The sequence below is a fragment of the Neovison vison genome, chromosome 3 (genome assembly GCF_020171115.1).
Source record: "Neovison vison isolate M4711 chromosome 3, ASM_NN_V1, whole genome shotgun sequence".
Classification (NCBI taxonomy): Eukaryota; Metazoa; Chordata; class Mammalia; order Carnivora; family Mustelidae; genus Neogale; species Neogale vison.
In genome coordinates this window covers 29066381-29084675 of record NC_058093.1, presented here as the reverse complement: position 1 = coordinate 29084675, position 18295 = coordinate 29066381, and the positions used below count along the sequence as shown (strand labels likewise).

At 45.3% G+C, this 18295-nt stretch overlaps 1 protein-coding gene across 1 annotated transcript in view; it reads right to left on the bottom strand.

The window, feature by feature from the left end:
- Positions 1–9365, bottom strand: part of LOC122902315 (sterol 26-hydroxylase, mitochondrial) — a 34998-nt gene extending 25633 nt beyond the window's left edge. Inside the window, exons 1-2 of the mRNA XM_044241612.1 lie at positions 9038–9365; positions 8440–8878 (exon numbers count right to left, since the gene is read on the bottom strand). Coding sequence (XP_044097547.1) covers positions 8440–8703 — 264 coding nt within the window. The 5' untranslated portion in view covers positions 8704–8878; positions 9038–9365. The remainder of the gene's footprint in view (positions 1–8439; positions 8879–9037) is intronic.
- Positions 9366–18295: the final 8930 nt, after the last annotated feature.

The following is an 18295-nucleotide window of genomic DNA, read 5'->3' as shown; positions in this document are numbered from 1 at the left end:
CGGCTAGTGATGATGAATTGGGGGAAATCGGAGAAGGAGACGAACAATGAGAGACTGCGGACTCCGAGAAACTGAGGATTTTGGACGGGAGGGGGATGGGGGATTGGGTGAGCCTGGTGGTGGGTATTAAGGAGGGCATGTACTGCATGGAGCACTGGGTATGGTGCATAAACAATGAATCTTGGAACACTGAAAAAAATAAAATTAAGATGTTAAAAAAAAAGAAAAATATACATTAAAAAAAAGAGAATTTCCCTGGGACTTAGCACTCTAGACAAACAATGGGCTGAGGGGAGTGGGTGATTCAAGACAAGGCACCTGGGGCGCCCTCAGAGGGGCTTTGGGGTGGAGACAGAAGCACCGCTCAACTCCCCCCGCTCCAAACCTGCAGCCTTCACCCACCCCGAAGCAAACCCATGGTGTGCTGAGCTGAGCGCACTTTGCCTACACACAGAGCTGGTCATGGGTGGAACAGTGAGAGCACCACAAGAACAAGGAATGTGCCATCAGCAGCGGACGCAGAAGTGGAAAGAGGGTGTAGCACAGAGGTGGAAATCGAAAAGACCCAGAGCCAAACAAGGGTGCGAGGGGAAGGGCCATCAGAGGACCTCAAAATACTATGTTACACTAGGAAGCACGCAGTCAGCCATGCGCTTATCTCCTGCTTTCTGTTCTTCGGCTGTTGTTGTTGTTTTTAAAGATTTTTATTTATTTATTTATTTGACATAGATCACAAGTAGACAGAGAGAGAGAGAGAGGAGGAAGCAGGCTCCCTGCTAAGCAGAGAGCCTGATGCGGGGCTCAATCCCAGGACCCTGGGATCATGACCTGAGCTGAAGGCAGAGGCTTTAACCCACTGAGCCACCCAGGCGCCCGGGGATGTTGTTGTTTTTATGGTAATAGGTCCTCTCAGAAAACCTGGTGGAGGTCCAGAGCAGTCCTGCTATAAAAGATAAGACCTCATCCTAACTCCCCTCTCCAATGCCAATACCCCCACACAGAGGCAACCATTCATTACCAAGTTCTTGCGCGTCCTCCTGGAAAGATTTTATGCACCTACCAAATATATACATGCATATATTTAGTTTTGTGCCTTACTTTCTTCCCATCTCTTTGCAGGCAATTCATATTAATATACAGAGCTAAGGTCTGTTTTAATGGTTGCATAAAATTCCATCATATGAAGATACTATAATTAATTAGTCCCTTACCAGGACACGTACGTCATCTACGCTCTCCCAATCGGAAATATCGCTACCTTGACTATTCGGTATTCTTTTGACCACAGAACTTTATCTGTAAGAAAAAAATTCTAACAGCCATCGCTAAGTTGGTATGATTCACACCTTCGACCTTAATACCTGGTTTCGAATTTCCCATCCCTGTGGCTTAAAAGTCATCCACCCAGTTTGGCCATAGTCTCAAGGACAACCTCTCATGTCTGCCAGATCCATCTGAGAGCCAACTAAAGGTAACTAGAGGATAATCTCTGAAAGGCTGGATGGTAACAGGAGTCCTGGAGCAGAAAATCCATCTAATCAATGGTATTAGCCAAACCAAAGAAAGAATGTGTTAACAGAACGAGAGTGGCCATTACAGAACCCAGAAGAGGGGAGCCAAGCAGCAAGAATTTGGCAGCTTTCATCTCTCAAGAGAGAGATACTTAATCTAAGGGACAGGCACCAGAGAGGCCCATTCAACCAGGTTTCTCCAAAGCCTGATGAAATTTCCTTTCGTGCACTTCTCCTTTCATTCTGGGGCCTCCGGACACTAAGCACCACTAATGTAATGACTATTTTCTCTCCCTAGGTACTTGGATCCTGGAAGAGGATGTGGTGGATTAAAGATGGCCACGGATTCATTGACACCCTTCCCATCGAGAGGTGAGGTCTACGTCTTCTCTGGAATCTGAGGGGGATCTGTAACTGCTTTGATGGGTAGAATACAGTGGGAATGACACTGTGCCGGTTTTCAGGCCCAGGTCTTAAGAAACTGGCCACGTTCACCTTCCAGCTCTTGGCAACTCACTCTGGGGGAAGCCAGTACCTTGCAAGAACTCTGACTATCCAGAGACCACCATGATGTGCGGAAGCCCAGGCTAGCCACATGGAAAGAGAGAGAGAGAGAGAGAAACTCTGCTGATGTGGCCAAACTAGCCCAGGCACCGAACATGCAACTGAAGAAACTATCTTGGAAATTCCAGGCCCAGGAGTCATGACATGGGGAAAAACTGAAGAAGTCAGCCAAAAGTCAGGTGCAAGGCCCAGAAATACGGCCCCGCTTGAGCCATCCTAGCCATTGCCAGCCATTGAAAGGGAAGCCCCACTACACTGTGAAGCTGAGTTAAGTCCGTTCTGATGCGCGCTGCTCAAATTCCTGACCCACAGAATCAAGAATGTAACAAAACGTTGGTTTATGCCATTATGTTATCACACAGCAATAGATAACTGGGATACAGGGTTTCTATGTGATTTCCCCAGAGGATTGGCGTCCTTAGTAAATACACGGCCTCCCCGATCCACAATTTGTTTCTGTGGGTTTGGCCAACGTTGGTCAGTCCCTAATAGTCTGCCCGTGCTGAATTTGCCGATTTAGTTTCTGAACTTGAAAAGCTGAGCCCTGAAGGGTCAGGCTTACTCGTTCTGCCCACCGCCCTCGCTGTCTCTTCTTCACTCCTGCTAATGTCGCACAAGCCAGACCACAGAGCGGACGAGAGTCTCACAAAGTTTGCCACCAGAGGGAGCCACTGCTCAGTGTCCGTCACAGGCCTGTGGCTGCTACATGAAATTTATTGGTTTTTATATTTTTTAATATTTTTTCTCTTGTTAGAGAGAGCAGGGAGGGACAGAGGGAGAGAAAGAATCTCAAACAGGCTCCACGCCCAGCACGGAGCCCAACGCGGGACTCCATCTCACCACCCTGTGATCATGACCTCAGCTGAAGTCAAGAATTGGACGCTTGACTGACTGAGCCACCCAGGTGCCCCTGAAATTTGTTTTTTATTAAACATTACTGAGAATTACTGAGAACCTTCCCTCTACCTGGGGCTGTGCCTGGCACTGGGGGATACAGAGGTAGGAAGGACACAGGCCCAGCCCTCAGAACTTATCAGCCTCTAAGCCATAAACAGGCGATGGTATAAAACATGGGCACCTGAGTATGTCAAACAAATACTAACAGACTTACAGGGAGAAATAGCAGCGGTACAATAATAGTAGGGGAATTTGATATCCCCCGGACAGATCATTGAGACAGAAAATCAATAAGGAAACACTGGCCTCAAATGACACAGCAGACCAGAGGGACTTAGCAGGCTCACACCGAACATTCCAGAACATTCCATCCAAAAACGACAGAAGATGCATTCTTCTCCAAGCACACATGGAACATTCTCCAGGAGAGATCACATGATAGGCCACAACACAAGTCTTAACAAATTTAAGAAGATTAAAATCTTATCAAGCATCGTTTGTCCTGACAAGGGTATGAAACTAGAAACTGATTACAAAAAAAAAAAAAAAAAAAAACAAAAAAAACCCCAAACTGGAAAATTCATAAAAATGTGGCGATTAAACAACAGACTACTGAATAACCGAGAAGAAACCTAGAAGCAAAAAATCAGAAAATACCTAAAGACATATGAAAATGGAAACAGAGCATCCTAAGCCTTAAAAGAGTAAGGGGGCACCTGGGAAAAGGAGGCCAGGACCTCAAATGTCCCTGTGAAAAGTTAAAAGCTGATTCCCAGGCCCTGTGGAGATTCCTGAGCTGGGGAATCAAACATGCTTTTAGGGACACAGACACAGCCATGGTGCTTACGTAAATTACAGGGGCAGAGTGCGCAGCACGGGAGACTGAGCAGGAGGGGGCGCCCAGGCCCCGTTCCTTCCCACAGTCTTTAGGAGGTTGCTCCTGCTGCTGACCTGGCACTGGGGCTGCCGGAGCTGGACATGACACCCTCTGCATTGGGCAGAATGATGCCTGTTAGGTTCAGAAGGTCCCGGATCATCTGGCCTTTGATGCTCATGTCCAGTGGAGAACGGGAATGCAGGCATAAGGAAAGGATGGAAAGAGTGGTAAAAGCCAGAATTTATGGATACAGCAAAAGCAATCCTAAGAGAGAAGTTCACAGTGATAGATGCCACATCAAGAAACAAGAACGAGGGTCGCCTGGGTGGCTCAGTGGGTTAAGCCTCTACCTTTGGCTCCGGTCATGATCCCACAGTCCTGGGACTGAGCCCCGCATCGGGCTCTCTGCTCAGCGGGGAGCCTGCTCCCTCCCCTACCTGCTGCTCTACCTACTTGTAATCTCTCTGTCAAATAAAAAAATTTTTTTTAAATCTTAAAAAAAAAAAGATACAAGAACAATCTCATGGGCGTCTGGGTAGCTCAGCTGGTTGAGCGACTCCCTTTGGCTCAGGTCACAATCCTGGAGTCCTGGGATCAAGTCCTACATGGGGCTCCCTGCTCAGTGGGAAGTCTGCTTCCCCCTCTGACCTTCCCCCTCTCATGCGCTCTCTATTATTCTCAAATAAATAAAATCTTAAAAAAAAAAGAAAAGAAAGAAATAAGAAAGATCTCAAATAAACAACCTAACTTTACACTTTAAAGAACTAGAAAAAGAACAGCAACTAATCTCAAAGTTAGTTTATGGAAGAAAACAACAAAGATCAGGATGAAAAGAAATAAAATAAAGACTAAAAAGACAATAGAAAATATCATCAGCCTCACAAATGAGCAGAAGATCCAAGTAAACATATTTCCCAAGAAGACATACTGATGGCCAACAGGGACAGGAAAAGACTCTCAACATCACTCATCATCAGGGAAATGCAAATCAGAACCACAATGAGATAGCATCTCACACCTGTTAGAATAAACCTCAAAAAGGGGCACTTGGAGGACTCAGTTGGTTAAGCATCTGCCTTCGGCTCAGGTCACAATCCCAGGGTCCTGGGATCGAGCCCCACGTTGGGCTCCCTGCTCCGTGGGGAGTTTGCTTCTCCCTCTTCCTCTGCATTTCCTCCCTCCACCCCTGCTCAAGCTCTCACTCACTCTCTCTTAAATAGATAAATAAAATCTTTATAAAAATTATTAAAGAAAAAAAAAAAAGAAGCATGAACCTCCAAAGGACGAAAGATTATAAGTGTTGGTGAGGACCTGGAGAAAAGAGAACCCTCGCGTCCTCTCAGTGGGGATGGAAACTGGTACAGTCCCTAGGGAGGTTCTTCAAAAAATCAAAAATAGAACTACCTTGTAATCCAGCAATTCCACTCTGGGTATTTATCTAAAGAAAACAAAAATACTAACCAAAAAGATCTAGGCACCCGTTCTCATGGCTGCATTATTTACAAGAGCCAAGACCTGAAAGCAATCTAAGTGTCCATTAAGGGATGAACTGGTAGAGAAGTTACGGTATATATACAATGAAATATTATTTGGCCACACAAGAGAAGATCATCTCAACATTTATGACAAATGGATGGACTTTGAGGGCATCATGCTAAGTGAAATAAGCCAGAGAAAGACAAATATTGACTGATCTCTCTTCCATGCGGGATCTAAAAACAAAGCAAACAAAACCAAATTCATAGATACACAGAACAGACTGGTGGCTGCCAGAAGCCACAGGTGGGAGGGGGCAGAATGGGTGAAGGGGGTCAAAAGATACAAATTTCCAGATACAAAATAAATACAACATAAATTACATCCTGGGGATGTAAGGCTCAGCCTGGTGACTGTAATTATTAATACTTATGACACATTTGAACGTTTCTAAGAGAGTAGATCTTAGAGTTCGCACCATAAGAAAAAAAATGTGTAATTGTTAAAAAGAAGAGAGAGAGAGAGAAACATGCATATAAAATGACAATTATGTGCACAGGGCACTGTGGGGCACACGAGGAGTCCCCAGCCAAGACAGTCCCCAATTAGAGCAATGGAATATGTAACCAGTCTCATCATTCTCTCAGCTGACATCTTTGAAAGAAATTAATTTAAATCTACTTATAAATTTAATGTACGTTCACATTTCATTTTTCCAGCACTTGGTATTATTTTAGTTAGCTAGAGAAGGGAACTGCATTTATGGGCTAGCACAATTTTCACATGTTCCAATCCCCACTCTATCCCTTGAGCCCTGCAATGCTTCCCTGAGCTGATTTTATGATTTTTGCATGTGATACACGGTTTTTGACAACTGAGGGTACAGGGGGTCTTATGGTCAGCTGCCCTTAGAGCAATTCCACTCGTATGCCTTGTGCAGTACTCACCTGGTTTAGGTGGGAGGGACCCCAATCCCAGATTTAGGGGTGAGCCTGTATGTGTCTAAGCTAATTAGAGTATGTCTCTGGCCACTGTGATGGGTTCAGAGACGGGTAGGTAGCCCAGGTTAGTCATCTAACTTCTGCAAGACAGCAGAGCCAAGGCACATGCCAAAAAACAAAAACTATAGCTTTGATCATCTCATGAATGTCCAGAGCACACGACATAGCTAATGGGACCCAACTATTACACTTTTTGGTTATAGGAGCCAATAAGCCTACCTGAAGCCAGTGGGAGTAGCAACCAAATAAATTTGAACTGATACAGTATGTGTCCCTGAAATGTATCTTCCTTTTCAGTAGGGGTACTAACTGGGTTTAATAGATGTGCAGCCCTCCACTCTTCATGAATTCACACCAGTCGCAGGTTGTGAGAAGGGCTAATGTATTTTTCCATTGATGCCCTGGGAAGGTTCATGTGACTCCAGATCTCTGGGATCTAGGGGCTGGAGGCCAGGGGGCTCTCCTGAATCCTAGCCCTGGCCGCTCCTTTAAAAGGCTACACATGCCTAGGGCTCTTGGGTGGCACAGTCAGTTAAGCAGACAACTCTTGATTTCAGTTGATGTCATGATCTCAGGGCTCCACACTCGGAGTGGAGTCTGCTTGAGATTCTCTCTCTCCTTCTCCCTCTGCTTCTCCCTTGGCTCTCTCTCTCTCTCCCTCAAAGAAATAAATAAATTTTAAATAAAGTAAAATAAGATAAAATAAAAAGCTACGCATTCCCAGGTTTCTCCTGCTTCCTCCTACACCTCTTTGGATGGTCTAGAATTTCTTTGGTAGTTACTGCTCCAGAGAAAATCCTAAGCAAAACCTTGCAGTAAACTCTCCCTAAGAAGTGGTGAGAAATCCTTTGTCCCCACCCCTGGGGCATTCACTGGGCCTCTCACATTTCCAGAGGTTAAATCACATAGGAAAAGTTTACAGGATTCTGGTTTCTTGGCTTACTTGGTTTCTTGACGCTTAGCCTGGAAGGAATGCTTTTTTAACCATCTCTGAGTACCTTGGGAGCTGCCCACCCAGTTTCAGGAACAGGAGCTAACAGGGAAGACCCCAGGAGAGGACAGCAGCCCGGTGGGAGCAGAGGCTCTGAAATTAGTCCGGTTAGTGCTTCAACACTCCAGAGTCACTTCAACCTCAATCCTGGTCCAGCTTTGTCTGGAGGGCGGCTCAGACAGGCCACTCCCCAGCCTTCGTTCCCTGAGGCCCTCTCTACCTCTCCCGTCTAGTCCGTCCTACTGCACTCAAGTTCCCTTTCTGAAATTAGCAGTTTATTGACTCATTCAGAGCCTTGTCCTCCTTCTCCTGCAAGGGGGCATATAAACCATGAAGACACTGGCCACCTCCCAGTGAATCCCAGCCCTTTGAAAAAATGCCTGGGGCAGAGTCGGTATGTCTGTACTTTGTAATAGTCATTGGGAAGACAGATCCCAGCTGAGTCTCTTCAGTTCATCTCCTAAAACCTCTCCACCTTAACCCACATTGGGCTTTCCAGTCTCTGTCCATTCGCAGTGGGATATCCATCCATCCCTGCCTCAGTGTTCCCCTGAATAAACTCTCCTTACTGGACATTGATTCCTTAATAATAACAACAGCAACAAAATGCACCTTTTCCTGAACGTCTATGATTTTGCTTTCAGTCCCCCAGAAGTGACATTTTTCTCCCTATGGGAAAACTTATCTTGCAAATTGCTAGATGTCCATAATCCTCCCCAAAGCCATTTCCTTTGGAAGAAGTCTGTGGTAGCCAACACCACCCCAGAATTAAATAGTGGTTCTACCACATCTGACAGGGTAGACACTGGGACCTGCCATTCTGTTACCAAGACAGTTCCCGCCTCTCTCAACCTCTGTGCATTTTGAACTTGGCTTCCCAAGTCACCTCCTCCCTGGTGCCTACCGCTCTACACCTACTCACTTCAGCTCAAAGAGTTCTGTCTACCCTTTACACGTGATCCCTACCGACGTCCAACCTAGGACCATAGCTCCAGTCGGTCCTGAGCTAAATTTTCGTGTCCTTCACTTTTTTGTCCAACATCTCCCCATCTCCTGCTCCTCCGTCCTGGTGCCCACTCCCCCCACTCCCCCCTTCCCCGGTCTCGAGGCCGGCTCTGTTACCTGGAGCTTGTGTAACCGCAGAACGTAGCCTTGCACTAACAGCTGGAAGAGGAAGCGCAGCGGTCGGGGCCCAGGAAGCTCCTCCAGGGTCCGCAGCCTCTGGTCGCCAGGCCCGTTTCCAGGAGTCTCGGCGGTAACCGGGACCGCGGCGGGGATGGCGGCCTTGGCTCTGGCCCCGTGTGGGCAGAGGCCTGGGAGGGCCACCCGCGGCCCCAGCAGCGCCCGCCGCAGTCTCGCGCCCCGCAGAGCAGCCACGCGATCCATTGCCCGCGCCGCCGCGCCTTTGGACCGCGAGTGAAGAGCGCCTGGAGCCCGCTCAGAGATCTACCCGGAGGGGCGGGTTCAAGGGCGCCAGAGGCCGGGAGTGGGCCGGGCGAACGCCGGCCAGGCCCCTTACTTGCTCACTTTCCCTTGCGGTCGTCGGTCTCTCCAACGGGACCTAACGAAGAACACACATAGGCCGCCTTCTCCAGCGGTAGGCCTGCGGCCCAGGGGAGGCGCCGGCCAACGCCACTGCAGAGGATGCGCCCCGGGATTAACCCAGACCCCCCCCCCGCCCCGAGCGCCGACGGCGCCCGCTGCTGCTCCGACTCCCCACCTTGCATTTCCGCGGACTCGCAGCGAGAACGTGAAGTTCTTTGGTCTGTACTTTGACTCGCAGTCCAGCAAAGTTCTAGAAGCCCGGGGCGCTTCCAAGGCCAGGAAGCTCCAGCCAGAGAGCCCGGCTCTTGCCTGACCTACAGGTTCGCCACCGCCCAGTGCCCTCGCCCCGGTGCTTCTCACTTCCCAGAGAGCAGGAACCGGCTGCTGGGATTTAACTGGCCGCTGGCTTTTCCTAATGCACACCCACCCTACCCCTCCAACCCCGCCCCAAGGCCCCGGAGTTGATCCAGGAGTCTGAGCTCCCAGTAAAGAGAGAAAAGAAAAGAAAATAAAGGAAACAAAGCAGAGCACAGCAAGAAAAACAGCCCCTTGTCCAAGGTCATCTGATTCCTGGCCGGTGAAAGACAAGCCAACAAATTTAAGTATTAGGTGTCTGTTAATGCAATTCTATTCCCTCCACATTCCTAAATCAGCTAAGGCAGAGTTTTTCCAGCTGTAGGTTGAGCCCGGATTTAGGGACTGTGACCAGAATTATTTTTTAATAAGATGGAAAAGAGTAAAATGGTCCAGAAAACACTGCCAAGAAGAAAGAGTAGCGTTTCATGAATCTTTTGTCTCTTATATATTCAAAGTATATTAAAAAGTTATTTCTATTTCAGAAAGGTAAAAGCAGGATGGTGTGGAGGCTGAGAAAAATTAAGGCCACCCCACCTCAGGTTTAGCCTTAGCTTAAGTACAGCCATCTCAGACCCCTGTGCCCAAGGGCTGAACTTTCCCCTACTTTACTTTAGTTTCAGGAAGCCCCACCCTACTTAAGTTCTAAAGACCCCCCCCCTTGCTTTAGTAGCAGGAACCCATAAATACCCCTGCCTTAACTAAGCTCTGGTCTGAGTCCCTACTCTGCTGCGTCGGGTATACTTGGGCCCAAATTTAAGCCCATCGAATAAACCCTCGTGTGATTGCATCGGTGTTGGCTCCTGGGTGGTCTCTCAGATGCAAAAACTTGGGTACAACATTTGGAGGTTCCACCCAGATCTCAGAGACCCCAGGACTCCGACCCAGAGGGTCCTGCCCCGGCTGGTGAGTGCACTCATTTTTGTTTTTGTTTTTTTAATCTATTCGCGTGCAAACTTTTAGGGAGCTTCAATCTGCATTTTTACCTGTAGGAATTCCAATCTGAAGGCTCGGCTGCTGTCGTGGTCGGGCCGAGTCTGAGTATCCGAGTATCTGAAGTCGACATTGGCTCAAGCGGACACGTGGCGGGTCGTCGACCCGGGGGTCTTGTGGAGACGTCCCTTGCTCCTGCCTGGAGGATGAGGTCCTCATCTGTGGAGGACAGGGTCCTCATCTGGAGGCTCGGCTGCTGTTGCGGTCGGGCCCAGAGGATGAGGTCCTCATCTGTGAAGAGAGCCCGCTGCCATTACAGCCGGATTCTCCCTTAACTTCCTTCCAGTTTTGTCTCCGCGGCCGTGCCGGATCGTTTGTCTTTGTGAGTGTGTTCTTGTTAATTGTTGTAAGTGTATTTGTTTTGTTGTGGACTGAGGACGTGATGGGACAGACGCAGACAACTCCTCTGACTCGGATGATTGACCACTTCTCGGACGTTAGGGAAAGAGCTCATAACCTGAGCACGGACATACGAAAGGGAAAGTTTCGGACTTTCTGCATGTCTGAATGGCCATCCTTTAATGCTGGATGACCCCGGGTGGGCCGCTAGATCTGCGGTTGTCTTTGTCCTGTCTTTTTGTTGTCTGTTGCGTTGTTGTTGTGTTTGGAGAAATGAGGCAAGCAGAGAGTAAGGGGCTTTCGCCTCTCCGTTCCTCCTAATAGATGTGGGGCTTCTTCCTCACTCATTTCGTGTGTTAATGGCTATAACTGGAGCCAACTGGGGTTAGTCTAACTCAAGACAGAGACTTTAAGGAATATGCCCAAGCAGCTGCTGAAACTACCTTTGTTTTGGGGACATTCCTTGCCCTCTCTGGCCGGACGGGGACTACCTAGCCACCCCCCCCCAACCTTGCTGGTGGAAAGCATGGCGTCTCCTCCTCTCTTGGAGCTGATGAGTTCTAGAACTGGGAACCGTTTCTCTGCACTCTGGTGGCACTTTGTTCTGTTCTTCACTGTCAAGGAGCAAGAAGAGCACCCCCTGGACCTAACACCCCCCAATCCAGATCTTCCCACCCGTGTCTCAGGTAAAAATTCAAAGTGGAGTGGGCCCAGGTGGAACGTAAATCAGTATGTGAACTAAGTTAAGTTTGTTGGTTTAATTAAGATATACATGTCTTTTAAGTTACTAGCAGTAAACGCGAAACTTCAAAGTTTACTGAAGGTCAAATAAGCTCGTGTTATTTGTTAAAATCTGTTAGCAAAGAAATGACCAAACTGATGGTTAATTGTCTGTCTCAAAGTTTTAATGGGTAATTGCTGAGATCGCTTTCAAAGTCTTTGGTAACCTGAAAGTTTAAAGTTTTGCTTGGATAACAAATGGAATTAAATTTGTTGGACATTTACGTCTTTTCCAAAGAGGATAAAATGCTAAGTTATTGATTACTGAACATAGGTTTGTGCTTTTGACTTCTTACGGCAAAGAAAATAATATTTAAATCTGTTAGTAAACATGCTTTGTGCTTAACTGATTCATAAATTGACATCTAAAGAATTCTGTTATAACCATTCACAACAGATTAATAACTGACTAGAGGTTTTTAAGGTGTTTCTAAAAGTACAAAATGCTAAGTGTAACTAAGACTGATGGAAATAGGGGCACCTGGGTGGCTCAGTGGGTTAAGCCTCTGCCTTCAGCTCAAGTCACGATCTCAGGGTCCTGGGATCGAGTCCCACATCGGGCTCTCTGCTCAGCGGGGAGCCTGCTTCTCCCCCTCTCTCTCTGCCTGCCTCTCTGCCTACTTGTGATCTCTCTGAGTCAAATAAATAAATAAAATGTTAAAAAAAAAAGAGTGATGGAAATAAAGAAAGCGACTCTGTATGTAGCAAAGTAGGCAATATATAAGAAAGATTTAAGGAGTGGGAGTACCTTTTGTCGAAAGTAAAAGAAAGTAATTTTGTCCTAAATGAGATGGTTGTTTGGAAGGAAATGACTTGGGACAAAACCTGAATGCAAAGGAAAGTTGTAGAAGGTTTGTAAAGGGAAATCTTTGAAATGAAATTTAGGATGGTCAGGACGGACTAAGATTGAAATGAATAGGTTTTAAAGGTACATTGGTATAAAACTGAAATTCTCTGCTTAAAAGGACAAAGATGGGGCACCTGGGTGGCCCAGTGGGTTAAAGCCTCTGCCTTCAACTCAGGTCATGATCTCAGGGTCCTGGGATCGAGCCCCGCATCAGGCTCTCTGCTCAGCAGGGAGCCTGCTTTCTCCTCTCTGCCTGCCTCTCTGCCCACTTGTGATCTCTGTCTGTCAAATAAATAAATAAAATCTTAAAAAAAAAATAAAAGGACAAAGTTTTCTTAGATTAATCGATCTGCTGTTAAGAAAATGTAAATGGTTTTCTCTTTGCCTGCCCAAAATTGTAAATGAGATCTCTTTGACTTGTAAGGCTTTTTCTTGATATGCTAAGTTACTCAGGGAGTACTGCTAAACCAATGATAAACCTTGAGTTACATTTGGGTAAATGCTGTAACTACTCTAGAGGTTCTATACATTTCCTAAAATTTTAATATTTTGATAAGGGTCATCACTTGATATTTAACCATATCTACTCTGAGTTTTTGTCATTTGTAATTGTTTTAATTCTCTTGAAAGATGACCTCACCTTAAAGGAAATTCATATGGGAAGACTTTCAGGACAAATACAGGTCTTTGATATTTAAAATCCGGAACTGAAATGGATAAGAATTTACAGAAGTAAAAGCTGCCTTCAGACTAAACCAGAATTAGTAACATGGGAACTGAAAGATTGTAATGTTGTGTCTCTTAATGTTTTGTCTTATTTTAAACATGACTGGTTCTGTAATGTTTGTCCCTCCAGACTAGGGAAACTTTTTCTTAAGTTATCTGTAACTTACAGAGATTTAAAAGTATTCATTTGTAAATGAATCAAGGTATTCAATTTTTCTCTCTATCTGAACCTTTTTTTTTTTTAAAGATTTTATTTATTTGACAGAGAGAGAGAAATCACAAGCGGCAGGCAGAGAGAGACAGAGGAGGAAGCAGGCTCCCTGCGGAGCAGAGAACCCAACGTGGGGCTCGATCCCAGGACCCTGGGATCATGACCCGAGCGAGCCGAAGGCAGAGGCTTTAACCCACTGAGCCACCCAGGCACCCCTATCTGAACCTTCTGAAACCAAAAGATCTCAGCAAGTATTCATTCTTCCATGGCAATCAATCATCTATGTGAGTTCAATAAGAATCTTTTCTCCTTGTAACAGGACACCATTGGAAACACTGGTTATTTTACCAAGGCTTTGACTGGAATGTCATATTTGAAAAGACTCAGGTATGACCAGACAGCTTAAAGGAACTAAGGTTGATTTTATAAAACATAGAGCCGTAAAGCCCTTTGGAACTGTTGGCCTGATACCTTGCTCACAGAGTTGCCAGCAGCCTCCCCAGGTGAGTAAAGAATATCATTTCCTGGTAGAGGCAGGACCTCAGGAAGAGGAATTCACCCACATCGACAGGTATTACAGGCATGTCTGATGGCAACTACGTGTCTTGGCTTCTGGCCTGGAGAGGCTACTAAAAGTTCAACCTAGAGATTCCTTATAAGAAGTTCCAGCAGAGCAGATTCTAAAAGATCTATATGATCACACTTACTGTTCTTGCTGAGCTTATGTAGATAATTAGGCCAAGTATGTTAAAACTGGATTGTTTTTCAAATAAATTAGTCTTGATTTGACTATCTCTGGAAATGAGGGTTATTCTAGAGAGAAAAATTATGTTTTAATAACACACCTTTATGGATGTTAAATTCTAGATTTAATTGTTTTAAAATGCTTGTTTACCTAAACTAGACAACTTGAGGTAAACTTCAGAGAAGTTGCCGGATAACTCGTTTAGATGATCTTGCCTTTGCCAGTAGTCAGCCCCACATATATGGAGCATTTGGGGAATTACAAACAGCCTTACTGAGTGTCCCAGCACTGGCCATCCCAGATGTTACCGAGCCCTCCCACTTGTATGTGGATAAAGAGGCAGAGGTGGCCAAAGGAGTTGTGACTCAGACTCTGGGGCCTCGGCAAAGGCCAATAGCCTATCTTAACAAGAAACTAGATCCAGTAGCAGCTGGATTCCCCCTTGCCTCCACATAATTGCTGCCATGGCCCTTCTGGTCAAGGATGCAAGTAAATTGACTTTGGGTCAAAATCTTATTTTGACCACCCCCCACGCAATCGAGGCCCTTCTCCAGACTCCACCAGACCCATGGATGACAAACGCCCGAGTGACGGGGTATCAGGCCCTCCTCCTCAATGAACCAAAAGTGACTTTCTGGCCCCCGGCAGTGCTAAATCCAGCCACGTTGCTGCCAGAGGAGCTGACTGACCACCCGCATGACTGTGGAGAGGTCCTAACCCAGGTCACAGGAATAAGGCCGGATCTCAGAGACACTCCCCTCCCGGATGAGGAGATGACTCTGTTCACAGACGGGAGTAGCTACGTGGTCGATAGAAAGAGGTATGCGGGGACTGTGGTGGTTTCTCCTCAGCAGGAACTCTGGACGACAGCCCACCACACGGAACCTCGGTGGAAAAAGTGGAGCTGTTTGGACTCACCAAGGCACTGCAGATGGCCAATGGTAAGATCGCCAACATCTATACGGACCGTAGGCTGGGTAGAGGCTTTTTTTCTGCAAAACATGAGATGGCAGGAGTGGTAGCCAAAAAGCTACTAGAGGTTTGGGTTACTTCTCGCAATTGGATCAGACAACAGCCCTGCATTTGTGATTTCAGTCTCACAGGCATTGGCCAAAGCCGTGGACACTAATTGGGGGCTACATTGTGCTTACCGGGCCCAGAGCTCTGGGCAAGGAGAGAGACCTTGGCAAAGCTAATTCTGGAGACTGGTGGTGGATGGGTGGACCCACTTCCTTTTGCCCTCCTCAGGGTGCGATGTACACCCTGCTTAAACAAGGTGACCCCATTTGAAATAATGTTCAAAGGAGCCCACGCAGGGATCCGGACTGCCCACACTGAGACAGAGATGGAGCTGGAACCACATCCTTACCAACCCAGGGACTTGGTTTGGATGCTCTGCCCCCAAGTGGAAAACTTGGATCCTCACTGGAAGGGACCCTACATCATGATCCTGACCACTCCCACTGCTCTCAAGGTCAATGGGATTACTCCCTGGGTCCACTACACCCATGTCCAGCCAGCTGACCCACACACCATTCCCAAGGACTTCGTCCCAGAATGGAAAAGTCAGCCCGACAAGGACAATACCCTAAAGCTAAGACTGCACCACTTTCACGTATGCCACTAATGTTGCTTACTTTTGTCAAAGACAGAGTCAGTACAGTTAAGCTCATGGTCCTCAGTCAGCAATACCAACCACCACACCTTGTTCCTGAGACCAGCCTGGACCCCTGATTGGGTCCTTCCTTAGGTTCCTCTGAGAGGGGGAAATGTGGAGGCTGAGAAAAACTAAGGCCATCCCACCTCAGGTTTAGCCTCAGCATAAGTACAGCCATCTCAGACCCCTGAGCCCAAGGACTGAACTTTCCCCTACTTTACTTTAGTTTCAGGAAGCCCCACCCTACTTTAGTTCTAAAGACCCCCACCCTGCTTTGGTTTCAGAAACCCCCACCCTGCTTTAGTAACAGGAACCCATAAATACCCCTGCCTTAACTAAGCTTGGGGTCCAAGTCCCTACTCTGCTGTGTCGGGTATACTTGGGCCCAAGCTTAAGCTTGTCAAATAAACCCTCATGTGATTGCATTGGTGTTGGCTCCTTGGTGTTTCTTGGACCCGAAAACTCAGGTACAACAGATGGTAAATCTTGTTCCAAGAACATTGGCAGAATTGGTTAACTATAAGGAGCCAGAGGGAGACACGGGGTATTAGGTTCAAAGGGGCAACAATGAGAGGGTCGGTTAACGAGGCTGTGTGAATTTATGTTTTTATTTATGCCATTTGGGGCTATGGGGTTTCTTTTTAAAGATTTTATTTATTTGACAGAGTCACAAGTAGGCAGAAGCAGGCAGAGAGAGAGGAAGGGAAGCAGGCTCCCTGCCAAACAGAGAGCCCGATGCGGGGCTTGATCCCAGGACCCTGGGGTCATGACCTGAGCCCAAAGTAGAGGCTTTAACCCACTGAGCCATTCAGGCGCCCCGGCCATGAGGTCTCTTAAATCTGTGACTGGAAATCTTTCATCAGTTTGGGAGTTCTTCAGACATTACCTGTTCAAATATTTCTTCTATACCATTCTTCTTTCTCCACCTCCCTTCTTCAGATTATACATGTGTTAGACCTTCCAAGAGATCCTTCCTGTCTCTTACCCTCTCTTCTGCATTTTTAAAAATCCTCTTGTCTTTTCTAGCTCGTTAATTCTACATCCAGTTGTGTCTAACTCTATTAAATCTGTCCACTGAATTCTTAATTTTAGCAACTGTATTTTTCAGTTTTTAATTTTGATTAGATTTTTTTCAGATCTATGTCCTTTTTATATTTCTTATTTTACGTCAGAATTCTTCGTTTCATCTTTAATTATCCCCTTACATTTTGTAAACATAGTTGTTTTAAGAATTATAGCTAGGGGCGCCTGGGTGGCTCAGTGGGTTAAGCCACTGCCTTCGGCTCAGGTCATGATCTCAGGGTCCTGGGATCGAGTCCCGCATCGGGCTCTCTGCTCAGCGGGGAGCCTGCTTCCTCCTCTCTCTCTGCCTGCCTCTCTGCCTGCTTGTGATCTCTCTCTGTCAAATAAATAAAATCTTTTTAAAAAAAGAATTATAGCTAATAACTCCAATATCTGGGTTGTACATGAAATGATTTCTATTGTCTATTATTTCTAGTGGGTTTTGGCCGCATTGCTGGTTTTCCCCCCCCCCAGGACTGGTTGCTTTTGATTGTGTGCCAGAAAAACTCATTCTTTAAGTTTCTGCTGGAACTCATCTGTAGGATGATTCAGTACACATTCTCTCTTATTGTCATTCATGTTTGTAATTTCCATGGATTCTCTTTTTACTTGAAGAGTCCTACAGAAAGGTGATTTTATTTTCTTATAAATAGTTGTAGTTCTGTTTTCTGTTTTGAAAGTTCCCATTCTTTTATTATTGGTTTATAGCTAATACATTGTGGTCAGAGTGTATATGTTCTGCTCTTTTGAATTATCTAAATGCTTTTATAGTCTCATAATTGTTTCTTTTTCGGAACATTTCATATGTTTTTTTAAAAAGATATATCCTCTGTTTATTAACTTAATTTTATTATTTAGATCTTCTATAACCTTATTTACTTTTGTCTACTTGATTTGTTAACTTCTGAGAGTTACATTTAAGTATCCCCAAAATAGTATGTATTTGTGAGTTCGTCAAATTTTCTTATATTTCTAACCATTTTTGTTTTATATTTTGAAATCTGTTGTTAGATTCATGAACTATTCATGATTATTATATATTCTTGATACATAGCACCTCATAAATCTGAGATATTAAATTGCTTTGGATTTAGTTTGTTTGGTTTTAATATAGTTATTCCTACTTCATTTTTTTATCCAGGTGTTCGATATATCTTTATTCATCCCTCTATTTTCAATTACTCTAAGTTATTTTGATTTAGAAGTATCTCTCATAAATACCATGTAGCTGGGTTTTTTTTTTCTTACCCAGCAAGAGAATCTTTAAATAGCAGAAATTATTTTTATAAAAACAAAATAAATGAAATTGAGTAAAATTAAGATATAATAAATGGACAATTCAGAAGAGAGGAAATATAAATGGCCTTAAACATACACAAAAATATTCAACTTCACTTGCAATGAAAGAGAGACAAATCAAAACTACCTAAGAGACCACTTTTCACCTAGAAGCTTGGCAAAAGTCAAAAGCTTTATATCACTATGTAGCTGAAGATACAGAGAAACAGACTCTTAATCGTGACTCAAAGGAATAGAAATTACTACAGAGCAGTTAAAATTTAAAACACACCTACATTATGAAGGAGTAACCCTACTGGCAGGGATTTCTTCTACAAATATACATGCACATTTGAAAAATTACAAATACAGGAGGATATTTATTACAACATTTCTTGAACCGGTAAAATATTAAAAACAACATAAACACCTATCAGTAGG